At 40.6% G+C, this 20,888-nt stretch overlaps 1 protein-coding gene across 1 annotated transcript; it reads right to left on the reverse strand.

Annotated features, from left to right (window-relative positions):
• Nucleotides 1-5,770: 5,770 nt before the first annotated feature.
• On the reverse strand, nt 5,771-19,683 carry inka2 (inka box actin regulator 2). The gene is made up of 2 exons (XM_010735093.3): nt 19,142-19,683; nt 5,771-8,708 (listed from the first exon to the last, which is right to left on the reverse strand). Exons 1-2 carry the CDS (start codon nt 19,211-19,213, stop codon nt 7,455-7,457), a joined length of 1,326 nt encoding a protein of 441 aa, XP_010733395.2. The 5' UTR covers nt 19,214-19,683; the 3' UTR covers nt 5,771-7,454.
• Between the last annotated feature and the right edge of the window lie 1,205 nt (nt 19,684-20,888).

Below are 20,888 nucleotides of genomic sequence, written 5' to 3' on the forward strand. Positions count from 1 at the left end.
TTGGTCTCCCTCAGCAGTGGTTTCTCTGCAGTCACCCATAAAGGCTTCATTCACATAGTATTCTCTGAACACTTTATGATGATATGTGTCTGCATTTATGTGGGCTATATCTAATTCTGAGGCTGGTAACTGTAAATACAAAATAATAAAAATAAAGAAAAAACATTGTATGAAAAGGTGTGTCAAAACTTTGGACAGGTAGAAAATAATAAAAAAGGCTGTCACAATTCTGATTTCTTGAAGCTTTGGATGATCATATTCATATTGTTGTTTAGTCCAAGTTATTCAAACTACTTTCTCATAAGACAAAGAAAGGAGGAAACCTACAATTCTGAAGATGAAAGTAGAGTTTATAGTTAATTGATTCTGAAAACAGTTTCAATAGCACACTAATTAGTCAATATACTAATTGAATTTTCTGTTGCAATCCAATTAAGACTGCAGATATCAATTATCTTCATTGCTAATTAATCTGCTAATAATTTTTTTTAAATTAATCCTTAAATCATCAAATAATTGTGGAAAACTTTCCAAAGAAATGCCTTGTTTTGATAAATAGTCCAAAGAAAGAGATTTTCTTATTTGAGGTGCTGCAACTAGAGAATGACATTGGCATCAGCTAATTAATTGATTATCAAAATAGTTGCTGATTCATTATCAGAACAGTTCCTTGACTGACTAATTTATTTAGAAAAAAATCCCAAGTGCAAACTCAGCACCAGAATGAAGCCATCACAGTTTCTGATTTCACCTCACAAGAAGATTTCATGGGCAGGACACAGCAGGAGTCAGAGAGCTGACAGCCCTGAAACAACAGCACCGACAGCACTTCTGCTCGTCTGCGGTGTAGTTAGAGCAACGTCAGACTACATTTGTACAAATACACACGAATTCCTCAGATTCATGAAACACTGGCAGACAGGAAGGAGATCAAAGCCTGGAAACATTCCTGTGTATTGGGTTCACCTGTCAGAGCACCTAAAGACATCAATCGTGGCTTCAGAGGAGGGTGGTCTGCAGGGAGCTTCATGTTGCAGTCTGACCCGAAAAAAAATTGGTGCCGCGTTCTGTCAGGTTGAAGTATTCAGCGCTGCTGGGGTCCATCTTTAAACTCAAGTTCTATGTTCACAAACTTTTCCCACTTGTGAATAATTTTAGAGAACAGCATTGGTGCGGTTTATCACATTAAGTACGGCTCAACGGGTCAACGTATGCATTTTGCTCACATGACCTACTGTAGATTTACTGTACCACTGCTCACAATCATTTCTCTGTACTGTGTTAGTTTAAAAAACTTAGAATGTCAATTAGGGCTATGCAATAATTCAATACTTTTATTGTATATGTATATATTGTATATGGTCTGTTCAGTGGAAACATATCTTTATGATTGCTCCTATGAATCAGCTAACTCCTACTGTTGCAGGATGTTATGCATAACATCAGAACACAGTTCTTCATATTAAACATCAGTTTATTATTTAATTTATACTTTACTTTTTAAGGTCATAACAAACTCGAAACAGAAATCTGTTTCAGAAAACATATTTACAGATCAAGTTACATATTAATATAATAGCCCTTTCTTTAGATCACTTGAACAACTTTCTCATCCAGTGAACTTGTAAAGGCATGTACAGTTTCTGCTTGTATTTCATTTGAGGGTGCCAGTATCGCCTCCCAGTGCTGTTCATCCTCGTGGATCTTCAGGTTAATTGGATGATGGAGGCTCCACCATGATTTTCTTCTTTCTTTCATTCTGACAGCAATCAAGGAATCAGTGATGTTTTTTTGCAGCATGAGATGGTGTGATGTCCTGAGGAAAATATTTCTGGAAAGCACAATTTCTCCTTTTATACCATGACAGAAAACATATTTTATGCTTTTGACACCCTCAGGGACTATCTAAGTCTCAATATTCTCGCCCAAGACATCAACACCACCGCCTCTAAAAGGCAGTCTTGTTGGAACAGGGTGACCATTGAACAACTATCCAGACCTGGGTCTTCCAGTTTCAAGCTTATGTTGACCCATTTACACCAATATGTGCCATTAACAACAATCTAATATACTTATATATATTATACATTCAACATCTGCACAAACTGTCTGTGTATTTTCTCTTGTATCTTAAATTATTTCATGCACACACTTCCATATAACATTCTTATACATGAATTTTATAGATGTCCATCGACTATGTCTAACTCCACATTAAAAATAAGAGATATAAGCATATGTTCAATTGGTGAACCCTTTTTGAAGCATCATTAATGTGTTTTTTGTGTGCAAAGCCGTGCCCCTTTCACCTCATTACAAGCCCGGGTTAATAATGTTTAATGCGACATCGTTTCATGTCTGTGAAGTTCCACTTTGCATGCATTAGCAGAACAAGAGAGTGTGAGACTTAACTTGTGAGATAAGTGTTGCACTGTGAAGCGGCCAGATGTTAAATCCCAAATAATTCGCCCTAGATTTAACTCTTGCATTTATCTCTCTACCAAATCTGGCTCCGCTTTGTGGCTTTTAGATGTAGTCTTTCATTTCCAAAAGTGGGGGTGTTTATGTGCTACTACAAATGACCTATGGTTTTTTTTCTAGCTTTAGCATGTGTGAGTGTGTCTCATGTTTCTTGTGGGAACTTCTTGCAGAAAGCCGCACTGGGCGACGATTCTGGACTTTTAGCTGCTGACGATTATAAAAAGTGAAACGTGAGCGCATTCCTGAGGGCCAAGGTAGAGCTGTGCGGCTACACAGCTGAGGTCTTATTGAAAGATGAGTGCTTAGCAGGAAATTAGCCTACAGCAGGATCCATCGGGGGTCACAGAAAATTCATGCACACACATAAATGTTCTTATAGACTGCATTCCTTATTCACCACCCCCACTGATGATGATCCTTTTTTTATATGATCATCACATGCATCCCATCATTATGTTCAGGCAATAAGTCACACTTGACTGCTGTAACATGACCTGGTCTTTTATTCAGTCCTCGTGTGACTCTGAGCTCTGCAGACTCTCTGACTTGTAAGGTTCTGCAAACTGTGTGAGTGCATGCACTCAGGCATTGCATGCCCCAGATTTGGGGTGGGAGTAGTGTTGGGAGGCTGTGAGAGAGCGACAGCTGACTAGCTGGGACCAGGGAGGAGGGGAGGGGAGGGAAGGGAGGAAGGGGAGGAGGTGGTGGTCAGACAGTCAGCGTCCACTACTGGGATCCCGGGGGAAACTGAGCCAGAATAGAGGGGACTACAGTTGCAGCTGTTGTTGCTCTCTCACTCACACACAAACCACACACACACACACACACACACACACACACACACACACACACATACACACTAACACAGATTATTCTTAGCCCATCTCTGGCGTCCTTTTTAATCTATAAAGCTCACTGACCTGTTCGCTGGGTGTTATATAAATTTTTTATGTGTTACTATGAGATGGGACAATATTGATCAAAGCACATTTGGCAGCAGTGAATGATGTTTTACTATGAGGAAAAAGTTTGATAGGTTTCAAAATACAACACATTAACATATGAGGCAATTTATGGCTTAGTTTATTGTCAATGTCGATTAATATTCTTATATTTGGGGTAATTAATGAATTCTGTAGTCTCTGAAATGTCAGAAAATATGCATTATTTATTTACCATAATTTTATTATAATTTTGTGTTTATTGATTAATTGACTATAGATGAATGTCATTCTAAGAAGATGTATCTTATTTGGTTATTCAGTTTTAGAAAACACATACGAGCCAACAGAGAAGCTGAAACCAATGCATATCTGGCATTTCTGCTTGAAGTCAATCATCATTAATCACAAATGTGATCATTGAATAGATTCATTGTTTAAGCTCCTAAGGAGCACAACGCATCATGTTAAAGGGTTATTTTTTACACTAAAGGGCAGATATATTACAGTACAGGGTATAACTTGGTTTTCTTGGATGAAGTGCTCGGGGACAGAAAGATGAACTGTTTGATGTGTATCTTATAAAAAGCATCTCAGTTACTGAGTGTCACAAAGAGCCTGTGTTGGACTGCAAGGCTGCAGAGTTCATGTTGCTATGTTGTTTATTTATTCACAACACTGATGGAGCAAATTGTTCTACAGATTTAGAATGAGTTTAGTGCACACTACAGTAGATGCACAGGCAGTGAGTGACTAAGTGAACCTGTTAGGACTAACAGCAGCACTTCACTGTAGTGAGTCTGCAGAGCAGAAACAAATCAGACTGAGAGCTAACAGCTGAAAGCAAAAGCTGGTTGCTGGAATCAGATATTTGTCTTTATTTGTTGGTAAATGTCGTCTTTTTATGCTAGATTCTAAATATACAACAATAAATTTGGTAATAATGTGTTGGCAAATCTGGTTATATGGTAAAGGAGATTTGTGTGATACAATCAAAAGCTCCAGAAGAGCGACTAGATTTTTTTTTAATCAACTACTATTTACAAGATGAACTTTCAGTCTCATCAAGAATGTAAAAGAAAATAATATAAAGAACAATGACCATAACTCTCAGATTGAAAATCGTTGCAGAACATGAAGTGTTGCCAGACTTCCTGGTATCAGAGACTCAGTGGAGAATTCAGGAAGTTACTGCTCCTAGCCAAGAAATGGGACGGTATGTAATCCTGGTAAAACTCCAACCTGTTGTTTTTTCAAATATGGATTAAACAAATGAGATATGTATTAGTTGGTAAGCTTCTCTTGTTTCCAGTTAACCAGCTGCCAGCTGTAGCTTCATATTTAATGTACAGACATGAGAGGGGTATAAATCTTACATTACTGTAAGTAGAGCTGGATCATAACTAACAGTGCAAGTATTCATTATATCATGTTTTCTTGAAACCTGTAGTCCAACTCCACTCACTTTGGTGCTAAAACTAATGTAGCCTAATGCAACAGTTCTGAAATACATCCTCCCTTCATGAAAGTTTCATAATGTTCAGTTTTTGTTAAATAGTCTTAGAGGTTTGCTCATTTTGGAGGATGTAGTTTGTGTTTATTGCATTATACTAACAGGTGGTTTCTATTATTTTGTCCACTCCATTCATATCAATGAGGGTGGGCTAAATTATAGAAGCATCTAAATGTGAATGAAGAAGCAAACTTTACAGCAAACATTATTGTGTCAGATGTGATTGTCAATTAAACAAGATTAATTGCATTGAAAGTCAATTTGATTCTGCATAATCAAATATAGTATATAATTTTGCCATAATATTGATTCCAACCTTCTTATCCAGGATCTTGTTTGTCTATTCCTTGCTGTAAAGTTTCAGCTTGACACCAGGACATCGTGGACCGTGCCAACAAAGCAACAGATTCATCATTTAATATTCCAAACTAAAGTCAAGACAAAGAACAACATTTCTTTCTGAAAACAGATTTAATTTACAAAGAGTCAGTGACAGTTTTACAGTGCACATGACACAGAATCACTACTGAAGGTTCGCAGAACCCTGATGAAAAATATCAACAACTGTGCTGAAAAATTACACTTTGACAACTGTAAATAGGAGGAAATAAATGTTACATTTACATACACATACACATAGTGTGTGATATCTGACATCTCAGACTGTGCCTCATGGCGGAAACTGTGTGTGTCTTGGACCCTCTGAATGTGTGGTATGTATTGACCTGAATACTGAGACAACACCATATGGATCAACTGGCCAAGACACTCAAAAGACCTCAGGCCTAATCCCTGCTGGCTGAGTTGATTGGTCTGGGATCCCTTTATTTTAAAAAACAAAACTTAATGAAACTAACTGTTTTTTGTTACAATAAGAAGTTAGAGCATCAGATTGTCCTTGCATAACAGTGGTCCTCTATAAAAACGTATTTTTAAGTCGGAGCGGGCAGTATCATCTGTAATCCTGAGGGGAATCCTGATATTTATGAGAATTTGTGAAGGAAGCTGAAGTTTTTAACTGTTAAGATGCCACTTAAAATGAGAAACACTGAAATGGTTTGTTATGATACAAGAGAATAGATACTGTATATCAACGATTAACTCATCAGTTTGTGGTTTCAATACAAGTGTGGTGATGTTGTTTACATGTTATGGTAAGAACTGCAATATTACTGTGACATACTGTATTTATCTGTGCAAAATAATGAAAACCATGCGATGGATATTAGAATAAATCTTGGTATTATTGCTGCTGTTTGGTTGATGACAAATATGTACAATGTTCTGTACATTTAACTTCATCTATCCTGTCTGATAGAAATTAGGTCTTTACCTCCACTCTCAACTGTCTCATCACTGTCACAGCCCTCTAACATACATACACCTGTATGTGTGTATATACAGTATCTAACACCATCACCATAATTCAGCTCATCCACAAAAAAGAGCCCGTTTTGCATCTTCTTTGAGCCTGTCGTGAATGAGTTTATCATAATGACCGGGTACCAGATGGCAGTCACTCAGTCAGTCAGTACTGGCTGTGCCATCTCTACCCCCTCCTTGCTCTGTGTAACAACCCAGGAGGACTGACAGTTGACTCAACGTGTGCCATGTCCACATGGCAGAGAAGAAAAATGAGTGTTTCTAACAAGCAAGCAAGCAAGCAAGCACAACACTGCTGATTACGAGGGACAAATCTCAAAGTTTAATGTGCAATATCTGAACTAGTCATGCACCGTATTGCTGTAATGTCTTTCTAGGCAAGATGGAATGAGGCAAGACTTCCCTAAACTGTATTAAAAACTATTTAAATGCGGCAGTTTCTTATAGTTTACTCCTGTGTAACATTCATTCCCTGAGCAAGGTGAATGAGACATCGAGTTCAGTTAAACCTGAGTTTCCATGGCATCAAGGCCTGTTGGAAACAAGAGGGAGCACATTACTGTGTTTCAGTGGCAGTGCGTTCAGTAACAGCTGTTTTGTAGCATCACTTATAAAAACAGTAACCATGCAATCCAGCAGTTGGTGTTTCTATTCATAGATGCAAAGAAGAGAGATATATGAGAGCCTGTCCTGTATCATAGAAGTGAAAAAGTCTGTGGATGTTTGTTTAAGAATCTGTGATGTGATGTGATGTGACATTCTGAGACAGATGTCCATTTCGAAGTACCGTCTTAATTCATCCAGAGAACCCAGTCATACGTGCACACACACACACACACACAAAGAAATTTGAATAATACAAAACTTGCAGCATAATGTTTGTCTCTAACTCCGTCTCAAACACATTCACACACCTTGACATACACAGCAAACGAGGTTTAGGTTTTAGGATTGTCAGACAAAATGTTGCCCTGATAATCTCTGGGTGTGAAATTCATCGGTTCATTTTTGGAAAATATCTGTAGCTAAGCCTTTTTATTCAGTCATTCATTCATTCCCCTCTAGCACAGCCAAAAAGAACCCAGCACCTGTCATTCACTCAGTCTGGCATCGCTGGCAGACTGTTGGCCTCACTGTCAGACCCACACAGCTGTGTTGTAGTCAAACAAGGGCTGCATTTTCTCCAGACCAGTCTCCGGCTGTCTCCTGTCTAAATAAATCCCAGCGAACGGCTGCTGGTGGACCTGGGGGAAGTGGCATTGGTGGTTCCTCTCGGCTTCAGCTAGATGTGGACACGGCCTGGCTTTGCCCTGCTGTCCGTTTGCCCAGAACGGCAGGTAGAAGCTGCCTTTTGAACTTTTAGGAACCAGTTTCTTTGGCCTTTTAAAGAGGTCGCCCTCTGACAGCTCAGGTGCCATCCAGCCAGGTCTCTCCTTAAGCAGCTTGTCCCTGTCGGGACGGACACTGCGGAGGAACTTCTTGAAGATGTTTGTGGTTAACGAGAACTTCTTGCAGATCTCCTGTGAGCGGCTGAGGCGGAGAGGGTGAGCTGGTGTGTCTGGTCTGTCGGCACCTCTGTCCACTATCCTCTCTTCCCTCCTCTTCCTTCTTTCCTCTTCTTCACCCTCGTCCCTCTCCACCTCGGGCAGGTCCAGCCAGTTGCCCACGAGGTCGGCGAAGACGTTGTCACCCAGCACTAAAGGCTGACGATTTCGGCTGCGGCTCATGAGTGAAGAAGTCCAGTCGCTGCCGTCATCTGTGCTATCCTGGGAGTAGTCACTGTCCAATGAAGGGCCCTCTCTGGAGAGGCTGTACAGGATCCCAGGCAGGTCGACTACCTGAGCACGACGTGGAGCCTGTGGATGGGGGTAGGACTCTGGTGGAGGGTTTCCCCCCATTGGTCCGTAGAAATCCACCTGCGGTGCTGCATACCCTGACCACCTCTTGGGTATAGACTCAAGGTCATTCTCGCTTCTTGCACTTCTCGCACTTCTTTCAGTTATGTCGCTCTCACTCTCTAGGCTGGATGACGAGGAAGACGAGGTTCCCAGGCTGCTTCTGTTTTGTGATTGGCTGCTGTCATCTCGGCTGAAGGTGTTTCTGCTCTCTAGAGACTGCCTTGGACTTGGCATCGGACTCTGACTAGGCTCTTCTGGCATGGTTTGGCTAAAGCAGGACCCGTGATGCTCGTCTGAGGTTGAAGCTGCTGTAGCTGATGCTTCACGAGGAGCTGGTGAAGCAGGATGTGGGATACCTCGGTTAATGGGCCGGCCCGAAATATCAAGGTTTTCTAGTGCTGTCTGAACCTGGAGAAGTTTGAGTTCCTGGAGGGCTCCCATCATTGAATTCATCTGAGCGTGGAGACCATCCCCGGCTTCTTTCATAAACACCTGCAGGAAGACAGAGAGAGCAATAAAGAGATGATGATCAGAGACAAATAACTAAAATGTCCAGTTCGGCTTAACAGCTAAAGACTTTGTAGAGGTCATCGGTTTAATCATATGACTCCGCCTCCTGCTGAACCAACCTCATCCATCAAAAACTGATTTCCTCACTGCTCCCCTTCTTTTTTATCGTTTATCTCAGCACCGGCACAAATCCAATTACACGCCATCAACTGTCAGTGTCAAAGACATTAAATACACATATTTATGAATATAAATCACAGTAATAGTTCTGCTTTTTGTCTGTGTGCCTTCTGGAGTCTTATCTTTTTTGTTTAAGGCCGTGCACCTTGTTTAATTATGGGTCATATGACCTAGTTTTGGATGACAGGCCAGGCTTCCATATGGCCTGCGCACAAATAGGATCCAACCCATGACAGCTGTAAAACCAGCCTGCCTTTCTTTCTCTTCTACTCTTCCTGTCTCGGCTTTTCCTTTTTGCATCCATCCATTTACTTTATTCCACATTTGCTCTGTCCTCCGAGCTCTTTGTCTTCACTCTTACTTCCCTCTGTGCAGCAGTAATCATACACTCAGCTTTTATCTTCCTCCTCCTCCTCCACTCTCTTTCTGCTCTCATCTGTTTAAGAGCCTGTGTCATGTGACCTCGACTAACCGTCTTCTCCTGAAGGCAGACAGAAAGCCCAGAGGCAGCATTGTGACCTGTGTCTTGACTTGTAGGTCTGAATCATTTCACACCTTGACCCAGACTTTGAATCATTCTTTTAATATAACAGCTTAACAGCAACTATCTTCATCTAGGAGCATGGTCACATGGGCAAAGGTAGCGATTGATAGATGAGTAAACCGGCAGACAGACCTCCCTTTTTGAAATAAAAGCAAACATCTGTGGGAAGATGAAAAATGGCATGCAAGGAATTTTTTAAAAAACGTGCCGGATTGCGTGGGAAAATGTTAGCCTGAAACTTTTAAAACACACCCACTGTACAGCAGGTATCACTGATCGACACTTCTTTTCCCTCTAAGCAAAGCTGTCTGTCAGGATCTGTCGGTTAACCCACAACAACTCAGATACCTGCACATAAAACAGGCTTTTTCTTGTTCATGAGAACATACAGCTAACACTTTAAAATGGATAATCCTTTGAAAATGAAAAACAGGAACTTGCAGCACTCACATCTCAATTTATAGAACAAATATTATACATCTTTAGAAAAATTTCAAACTCCCGCCTTACCTTCTAGAAACTTTCACAAAGAAGGAGGTATAAATTTCCCTGTCTGTCTCTCTGTTGTTGTTTGCCTGCACCTCCGCCACCCTGTCACTGTCTCTCACCTTTCAAACGGATCACTGTGACAACCCCTATATGTATCTCTCTCCAATGGGGGAACACCGCGGGACGTGACAGCCAATCAGTGCTGCCCGTCTAGACTATAACCCCCAAATGGCGGGGGGTGGGGGGGTCATTCAGGCGGAAACGGATTGACAATGAGAGGAGCGAGAGAGGGGAGGCATGGAGTAGAAGGGATGGTGAGAGTCAGCCGGATGAGTAAGCCGGTGGGGGCGGCAGGGCGGTGTGTGTGTGTGTGTGTAATTGGGAGGGATTCCTCGCCATATGTTTAGATGTCGAGGAGAAAACTGTTGACGGATTTAATTATGGATGACACCATAAGAACACATGGGGGGAGTTATAGATGGGTAAAAGGGGGGTTATAGTTGTAGGTGTAACAACACCAGGCTGTGATACTTAATCTTGAGGGAGCAGTGATTGTGTTGAACCCCGGATGGGAAAAGTAGCTGTGTAGAACAACTGACAGTACAGCATCATAAACAAAGCATCCTCTAAGCACCGTGAGAGAAGGAAATGTTGCAGAATGTGGGGTTTTCTGGGAAAACAGACAAATGTGATAGATTATAAAAATTCTTTGTCTATGTGTAGTAAAACAATTTCTACAGTCATGAGAAAATGGTATACAATGTACAAAAGCCAATATGTTTTCTTAACTTCTTTTGATTTCTGGTGGTGATGGTGATGACGATTAAGCTTTTCCGACTTTGGTGATGCACTGCCTTTTCATTTAGCTCCACCCTGAGATTGTGCTTATAATAATACCTTAGCAACCATTTAAATAATTGTCATGACATTTAGTACACATACACATGTTCCTTCCAGGGTGACTTCTATTTTGGAGATCTGGTGACTTTTAATCTCGTCAAGTTGTATTTGTCCAGTATTTTGGTTTATACGTAAGTATCAGCATGCTGACATGCTTAACTGAGATAGTGAAAAACATTGTACCTGCTAAAAATCTGCATATCAGCAGGACCACCATGCTGCAACCTCACAGAGCTGCTAGCACGGCTGTGGACTCTCAGTCTTTTAGAAATTAATGATAATTGACATCTTCTTATATACTATTGCCCCAAATAATGATTCATTTTTTTAAATAATTACAATATTCTGTCAATATGTTCTTGATTAATCAGTATAAAACCAAAAATATTCACAATTAAAGAAAACAAAGCAGAAAAATGTAGAAAACACAAAATCGGCCAACAGAATTGTCCATTTATTTCCTGTTAATCTGCTATTTCACCTGTTTTGTACCTTGACACTTATCCAGTATGCTGCAACCATTAACATTAAACCTCTGGGTTAAAACACTTCATCACTATAACATACAGCTCAGCTGGTGCACTGTGGCGTGAACAGCCTCTAAGATCAGATAATAAGCCTATCAATGCACATGCTGGGAACAAAAGCCTCGGAGCTTCTCGTTGGCTCGCCAAATTAGGCAGCCGAGGTACGTGTAATTAGTACAATCAGGTTGTCTCTTGTCTTTGTGCCTTCCACATATGGCTGACTTCATTAGCTGTAATTCTCTGCGTCCCGGGAGAGGCTGGGAAAGAGTGCATAATTACGGTTTACTTTCCTCCACGTCAAAAGTCAACAAGTCTAAAGAGAAGATGTGCAGAGTTATGTATTGTAAAGGCAGACATGTGGCTTCCGTGAAGTTTATGCAGGGATCAGCTGAAGGATTACCTCACTGTGAGCTACCGGTGAGATCTGGACAACTTAAATGTATTAAGTCTGTTTTTGAAATATTATCTCCTAAGCAGTCCATTCTCATGCAGTCTAAAAAGGCCGCACCTGTTTGTACACGCTAACCAAAAACACCTTAATTTAACACTCACATGCAGCTTTCCATTATTCCCGAAAACACAGGCATTCCCACTGGGTATTTAAAACACAGAGTTGTTTACTGGCATTTCTATTCTAAGGTAACATTAATAATTCATATTGTGCCCCGGAGAACAAACAGAGGAGCAGTAGTTAACTAAACCCCCATTATTCCACCTTTACCACACCAACTAACTCCGGGCACTTCACTGCCATTTCAAGGCTGAACTTTGCGGCACAAATATGTCAGTATCTTCAACCTTCATTCTGCCATCTGCACCGGATGGTAAAAGTGACTTCACAACAATGTCCTGCAGCAGTTTCTAGTTTAAACACAGATGTTGTTCATCCTGAAATGTCTCACTTTTTTTTTTTTTTTTACAAAGTGTTAATCAGCTCAGGGGCCTCATTAGGACAAAGACACAGAGGACCTGACAGAACCTACACGAGCACCTCAAACACTTACCCACAAAAATGGAGATGTGGGGGGGAAAAAGTGTCTGTCTAATCTAATTTAATAAGAGAACATGGATGAAATTGGGGCTGCAGGGAATTGCTGTACTGGCCAGAAAAAAACTGGCATCATTAACTCAGTCTTGTGAAGTTTAGTTAAATCTTCTTTTTGAACTAAAGCCTCCAAACTATTTCAGCCATTTAATCCATCATGTGTATTCCTATAAAAAAATCAACACTATAAAAAGGCAAGCCAAGTGAAAATCTGCTGAATGAATGAATGAACAAACAGGGGTTGTCCAGCTTCTCCCCCTTCATCCCCCTTTACTTCTTCTTCTTTGGCTACAGCGATGCCAGCCAACCAGACATAATTGCCAATTAAGGGCTGAATGCTTCAAAGTTTAAGAACAATGGCTGGCAGTCTTGAATTAATATTGAATGGAGGCTTATTAAAAAGTTACGGCCATTTTAATTAAAAAACAACAATCAGTTGATTGGCAATTCTTAATTTTATATTCCCATGGCGGGATCCATATACTGTGAAGATGCACCGTGAAACCATTCAATATGCATGCAACTGAATTAAATACCACAGACTATAAATAAATCAATGCTCCTCCTTCTCCGCTGTCTGCTGAGATCGAGCTGTCTGTCTTCATTGCAGCCTTGATATTACCTCCTTGAGTTATGGAGGGAAAAATGAATTCACTGTGCAAACACACTGAGCTCACACATCCACACATGTCCAGACATGCCTCGCTTGAATGAAGTCAGTGTCTTTTTCCAGGCATGTGTGCTTGCGTGTTGTGTTCAGTGATATACATTCACAAGATTATTAAGTGAGAAATAAACACCCAAACGAGAATTCGATTAAAAACAAACCGCCGCTCTTTTCTGGCTACGAAATACAGGCTGTTCACTGTTGTTGTTTGTTTGTTATTGGCTGGAGGGGGAGGAAACGGTGAGGCCAAGGTTATCAGACCCAAAAGGTCTTCCTGTTTAGAAGGAGCTGGCCAGCAGCAGCAGCTAGTGTACTCCACCCTCCCTCCACCTCCACCCCTAATTAAAAATGAATGGTGGGCTGTGTAGGTCATGGACGGGAATGGGGTCTCTGTCCAGGGGATACAGAGAGGGCCTCTGTGACTGAACGGCTGGACACGCCATGGACCGATGTGGACAGCCCCGAGGTTGTGATCAAGAGGGCACTAAAGCTGTTGAGCATTCGCTCAAAGAAATAAATTACTGTGCATGAGGCAATGAATGCCTCTTTGACCAAAGAGGTTATATGGTGACTTTGTTTGGTCTGAATGTCCTTGGGGTCACATTCAGGAGATGAAGTGTGACTAATGTTCAAGAAAAAAACATAAATACCTCTTCCATGATGTCATGACAAATTGACACCCCACATAAAATGAGTGCTGTCGGTAGCACAGTTCATTCACCTGAATTACATTCTCGCCTATAGTCAGTGGTATCTAGTATGGCAGATTTTGTTTTATTTTCCCAGATTTTGAGATATTTATCTCCCAGATTTCTTCTCTGCACTTTCAAGAAAAATGAAAGCACCTGTAGTCTGTGCAAATACTGGGAATACAATGTCTTTGTTGAAATTACAAAGCTGTTTAGTGGCTACGTGCGTTACTATATGGACATGGGTGGCTGCTTTTCATATCACAAGTCAACAGTGGTTTATTTAATGTTTTTTTTGTGTATCCCAAACCTCTCTCTGTCCTTTGACTTGACTGTTTGGGTTAAAAAAAGGTCATATGAGTCATTTTGGTTAAGTGATTTAAACGATCCAGCCAACCTTATATGGGTCATTTTTAAAGGCAGGAATTATAAACATCTCTGTGAACACTTTTGTGCACATTTTATCAAGTATCAGCAAGAGGTTAGTGGTAAACTGTGCCTTTTAAAACAAAATCTATTTAAACTAAATCTGTCATTGCGTCTTTGACCTGCCAGCCAGCAAAGATTCCCTGATGCCCTTTTCAGAGATGGGAGGTGGTTTAATAGCCTGTTTCCTGCCAGAGCTCGTTTACGATCACAAAAACACGCAAATCATAAAAACAATGCTGCTGTGGGAGACATGGGATGATTAGGATCCATCCTTATCTCCATCTCATCTTTTGGCAGATGATATTTGGAGACAGTCTGGGAAGCAATCTGCTGTCTTCCTGGCTTAAATTGCTCACTGTAAGCAAGGATCGTTAGATAGATGCTTGATAGCTCAGCAGTTGACGTCAGCACCTTATGTGTGGGCAGTGAAAGTGCATGGCCGTTTCTACAGCCCACAGTTGTAACATCAAGTGTGACGTTCATTTTGCAGAGACTCCAGATCCTACCCCCGTCTTAGTCCATCTTCATTCTAGATAGGGTAAATCCAGAGAAGCATTTCCTGGTGAAAATGCTTGTGATTGCAGCTTTTATGATTTTTGTTCAGTTTTTAAAGCATTTGAAAGCTTATTGAGATTTATTGGGGCCCCAAAGACTTTAAAGCTGCACCTATTAATATTTTTTTACATTAAGAGACCATCAAATGGCTGCATAATGTGAAAGAGGTTGTTTGTTTTGATCAACCCACAGTGAATCATGACACAAAGCAAAGTTTCTCCTGGCTCTACAGTGTTTTAATGTATTTTAGCTCAACCTGCATGTTTTGGTTCACTGAATATTCTGATAAACCCACTCTACGTGACCTGCTCAGTACCAAACAACAGACAGACAAAGTTGGTGACTAGCTGGTGAACATAATGGGGCATGTAGCAGCTGAAGAGCCTGATGTTTCCCTCAGGAGTTGGTGGAGACCAAAAATGTAGCTAATAGAAGAGTGAATATTGTCCAGAAATACCTTGTTCTGAGTATGCTGGACCTGTATAATATAACTTTATATGGTGATAATTTGTTAACGTTCTGTTTACACTTATTTTGCCAACCCCAAAATGCCAACATTTGCTGCTTTATGGGATTATTCAGTACCAAATCAATTCCAAAAATCTATTTTTTTTGGCTATAGACAAACCAATAATGTCAGACAAGTTGTAATTTATTTATACATCAATACAAGAGAACATAATATTAACCTTAACCTCAATGAGAGCAGTACCCATAAGAAATAACCCACATATTTTTCTTCAAATAAAAGCTAACAGAGTAGAGGAGAGAGAGACCTTGATCTTAGACCAGTGGGGGCGTGTATGGTTACAGCAGCAGTATAATTAACCACTGTCTCTTGAAACAATAAATCCTCAACGTCTTCATGTCCATTCTGTGAACTATGATAAAGCAGGCTATGTGCATGGTTCCACAGTGACACAGTAAAATGGCTTTGAAAAAGGTTAGCAGCTCCATCTCAAACACAATAATCACCCATGCAAAACCCCACAGCTGCCCCCAAGAGCTGGGACAATTTTAGCCGAGGGGAAGGAAGGGCAGGTTGGAGAATAAGAGCCATGACGGAGGCACCAAACAAACGAGAAGCTTAAAGCCAAACCACTATACTGCTTTGTGTTGTGTACAGTTTTCTGAACCCACACCCTAAAGGTAACAAAGAACATGCAACTCTGTGGCACACGATCATTCCTGAATACACTATAAGTTTGGCTCTCGTGTAGGTTTTTCTCAGATTTCATGATCTCATGCCTGCTGGGTTTGGTGTTGAATTCCAAGGTGGCAGTTATGTTTGAAAATGTGCCTCAGGTGCAAAAGGGATAAAAGAGTATGATGCATATGAAATCAGTTTCAGCAGTGATGGCATCAAAAGGTTTGACTTGTGCTTTAGTGTCTGAAGTGCTTGTGTTAAGCAGGTGTGAACCCTACATTCAGACAAGATGACTCAAAGACATGTCAGCATTTGTATCTTCAACTCTCCGTTGGCAGGAAGGGCTTATGTTGTTTTTTTCATGACTCTTTGTCTGTCTGTAGTATGAATAATGAGTCATGCAACTTAAAATATTTCATTGTTACCATTATATCCTTTCTATTGAGCCTTGCAGAGCTTTTGTAAGGAACAAATGGAAGCTAACAGCCTGTTGACACACCATTGAGAAATATAGATACATTCCTGACATGAGTTTTAACATCACTGGTGTGTGTTGGATGTGGTCAGCAGTGAGGACGGATAGCCTCAGGCCTTGTCAGGTGAAGGGTCAAATGTTTAAGTGTGACCTGACACTACCTCACACAGACCGACCCCCCAGACCACTGACACAGTGCTCACACTTTCATTTGACACTCGTCTTGTTTTAGAGCTGACAGCATCGGGTTTCAGTGTGTCTGCTACAGCTGTAATTTAAGTGACACTTTTATGCAAATGCTACAGACACTGCAATCTACAGAGATTCCGGCAATTTTAGCTCATCATCAACCTCATAAGTGTTTTTTCTTTGGGTGTATTTTTCCAACTGTTAGTGTCTATGCACTTCCATATGGTGTGAAAATCAATTAGCACTATTAAATCTTAGCCTGGTTCCAGACCTTCACTGTTTCAAAGAGGTTGCATGTTGTGCTCATTGATAGCTCCTTGCTTTACAGGTGGGTTTATCCACATGGCAGAAAAAACAGAGACAGAAAAATTACCATATAATGAGCGTGAATAAGATTGGTGCAGCTGTATGTGTTTTTATATGTCCACTGACAGATATATTGCTAATGTAGCTTCATTATCAAGTAAAAGTAACATCGGCTGGATGGATACATCACTCACTGCTGATTGAGAAAAATAACAACCACTTTCAAACAGAAAATGGCTAACATAAACACAATGATAAAGTGAAACATAATGATAATGCCGTGCCAATGGTAGCTCCTTGAAACTTGCTTAAGTCAGTGCATTTATTACACTGAACATTATGTCTGCATGCATTACTGTCAAAGTTATTTTATTATGTAATTTAATGCAGTCAATCTGCAGTGAAGCTGCATTATCACCACAGTGTGACTTTGATCATTTAAGATTTGATATTGAGTGTGACGGATTACACAACTCAAGCAAGTTGATGCAAGTCTGCTAACTGATTTTCATACCACACAGAGATGAATGTAAATCAATGGCTTCCAGAAACCGAAAGCACGCTCTGATTTCTTTCTGTCATCTGTGGTTAAAGGTGTTTGTGATTTGTAGTAAATGGACTGAACACGCAAGACAAACGGCATCAGTCTTTGAAATGTTGTCACATGTAATACTGAAGAACTACTAGACTTTGCATGGCAGGTGTAAGTCGGATGTCTGAGATCTGTGTGTTGCAGATGGAGCTGGTTTACCACTCTCCAGTGAGCACTGGATGAAAAGCCGTCACAGTGGAAAGAAAAGTGACAACCTTGGCATAGACTCCCCTTGTTTTCTGAACAACAGATTGCATCCCACATGGTCCTGTGCAGGGGGAGACTGCCTCAGCTTTTTAACCGGCATCTGCTCTCCGCTCTCGTGTTTGATCCTCGGCATGGCGCTACACTTTTCTATTATGTTACCAAACTGTGTTATGGCAACTATAACACAACATGTCCTCCTGGCATTGACGTGCACTCCCCTAAAATCGCATGTGCCACTTCACAGACGTGTGGCTAATTTAGAGGAGCGACTCAAGGAGTCACAGAGCAGATCATGTTGCAAAACACGCAGCCATGCGAGGCTTTTCTGTGGGCCAGTGGCTGGATAGAAAGAAAAAAAGAAATCTGTGTCTGCTTTGAAGATGATTCCAAATGAAGTCTGTGCCAGTTATGGCTCCTTTTGAAAGTGGGTCTACAGTGTGTCACTGCCAAATGATCTGGGTGTGAGGGTGCAGCTTACACATTTTGTTTTTACGTTTCAAAGACATAGGGGGTAAGACATAGGAGTCTAATTCTGCCACCATCAAACAAATGTGTTTATTAAAGGAGAGAAGACGTGACCATTTAAATTCCTTTGGGGCATAATAATGTGATGAAACTCACTGTGACTGCCAATTTCACTCCCCCCCTTCTGAAAGCAAGATCCCACAGCGTTCTAGTGTCGGGCTGCAACTAACGATTATTTTCTTTATTGATTAATCTGACAATTATTTTCTTGATGAATCGATTTTTGTCTTAAAAAAGAACTAAAAACAGTTCTAAGTTTCCCAGAGCATGATGTGATACCTTCAAATGTATTGTTTTGTTTAATCAAGAGTCCCAAAACTCAAAAATATTCAAGTAAAACCTCATATTTAAGGAGCAGGAACCAGCACAGTCATTGCATTTCAGCTTGAAAAGTAAATCAAATGATTATTCAACTATCTATTTAGTTTATAAATAATTCTGCTCATCAACTAACTGATTAATCTACTAATTATTTCAGCTCGAATCTATTGTGAGACATGGTTAAATTTACTACAACCGATTAAAATACTGTGACTCTTTACAACTGTTTTTTTCTAGGAAGCACCAGACTTAGCACAGTCCTCCTCAGGAGAAGAGGAAACTGAAATTGTCTTGAGCTCATTATGCTTAAAACATCTGTCCCAGATGAGTGGACAGAGAGGAGGAGGATACACATGCCTCTAGTGAGCTCAAAGCTTTAAGCCTGCACAGATTAATGCGATTTAGTAAATACACACGCACCCCCATCTGAAGCTGAAAACTAGAATCTAAGAGAAATGTGTGTGGACACATAATATGAAACATCTGATGCCATTTTATAATATTGTGTAGGCTATTTTAAATATGCACATTTTAAAATGCAACATGTTTAAAATGTACATAAATGAAGTAGGACAACATCCCTCAGTGCACACTGCAATAGTACTGTAGTAGATACAAGGGAACATACCAGTTCTTGCTTCAGTCGTCTCAGACACGAATCCATGTTTTTGCTTTCTGGTTTGGAGAGCTGTTGTTCCATTTTTTCTTTTTCTTTTTTTTTTGAAATACAAGAATTTCAGAGGAAATGCTTCGCCAGTCGCCGCTCGAACATGACTATGAAAGCTTTCTGCTGGGCAGGAAAAAAATAATATAAATAAAACAACGCTCTCGTGGAGAGCAGACACCAATTTGCAATTGGAGATGCGCAAATCCTGTTGAGGAATGCGCGCACGGCTCGTAATGACGCGAATCCTGTAATTAAAAAAGCAACTCCTGATGACGAAAATGCGTTTACTCCAAAAGAAAAATCATAATGAGGTTCTTCTTGTTTCTGCATCAAGACACTCAGTCCCCGTGTGTGCGTGTGTTGCTGTCAGTCTGCCGCGTGTGTGTGTGTGTGTGTCTTGCTCAGCTCGTTTTTCCCCTTTTGCTATTTCCCATTCAAGAGGAGCGCTTACGTTGCCCATCCAATTTCCTCCAATGAGTGAGCCGCTCAGGGCAGACTTAGTCCCATTCAAACCAGGATAAAACGCAGATCCATCATTTATTATAAACGAATGGGGCAGCTTGTATTTATTTCAGAGATTTAAAGAGAAAAACATCAGGAGATATTTAAATCAAGGCCGAAGGAAAGGATAGTTAGGGCCACTGACAGATTATAAATTAAAATAAAAGTAACTATCTCTGATCCATAACACAAACAGACTATTAAAATAGATTCAGCAGCCACTGTTGGACTTGGAAGGAGGAAGTTGTGTCTAAAAGAAACCATATGTGTCATGAAAGGAGCCATAGGAAGAGTTTCCTGGCCACCTTCACTGCGGTCAGAGAGGAAGCACCTGAGCCACAGGCTTTTGTTGCCTGACCCGGATATAAAGGGAAGGAAAAGCTGCATACACAGAGAACCCAATCTGGAAGTTGTTTATCACTCCTTCCCTCACAATATAGATTTGACATTATTGAAAGGTTGCACATTGACTGCATCTGGTCCATTCTGGAGATCAAGTCAGACAAACTACATGACATCTGTTTTAGCCTCAGGTTGTTGTGTTGCTGAAGGAAATGGAAGGAAGACAATTTATCTATCCTCGCTCTGCTGTAGCGCAGAGGGAGGCTATAATATTTAGTCTATAGGGCTACATATAATGCATCACATACAATAAAATCCAAATAAATGTACAGTTCAAGCAGTTCCTCCCTGTCCAGTGAAGACCTTTAGCTGACAGACAGGAAACTTTATGTCCTCTGACCTGCATCTGTCATCTGGAAGTTTTAATAGTAGGGTTGATGTTGCTGATGCATCCCAGATGGACGGACAGATGCTAAGAGAGAAAGAGAAGGAAGTGGATCTAACTCAGATCCCAAAAGCAATAAAACAGGAAAAAATGAATGAATCATCTCAGCATAACTTCACTTTGAAGAAAAGCTTTAACCGACTTGTGTGTTGTGTGATTGACTTTAACTGGAAACTATTTTTATAGCTGATTACTAGTTTAAATTTCCGCTGACCAAACGTTCAAGTACAAACTTGAGGGAGGACAGTATCATAAATTCATGCACAGCTTCTCAGATAAACAACAACAACACGCAGAAAAGAAATCTCAAATATACGTCTAGGTTTGAATCAGTCCACATGAGTGTGAAGATGCAAGTCAAGATGATTTGAAGTGAGATGATGACATGTGGACGTATTTAATGTTCAACCTGCTGCTTCA

Source organism: Larimichthys crocea, chromosome VI, assembly GCF_000972845.2.
Source record: "Larimichthys crocea isolate SSNF chromosome VI, L_crocea_2.0, whole genome shotgun sequence".
In the NCBI taxonomy this organism is placed as follows: domain Eukaryota; kingdom Metazoa; phylum Chordata; class Actinopteri; family Sciaenidae; genus Larimichthys; species Larimichthys crocea.

Coding starts and splice junctions, on each gene's coding strand:
- inka2 (XM_010735093.3), bottom strand. CDS start 19,213: ATGGAACAACAGCTCTCCAAACCAGAAAGCAAAAACATGGATTCGTGT. Junction 8,709..19,141: donor GACGACTGAAGCAAGAACTG/GTATGTTCCCTT, acceptor GTCTTCCTGCAG/GTGTTTATGAAAGAAGCCGG.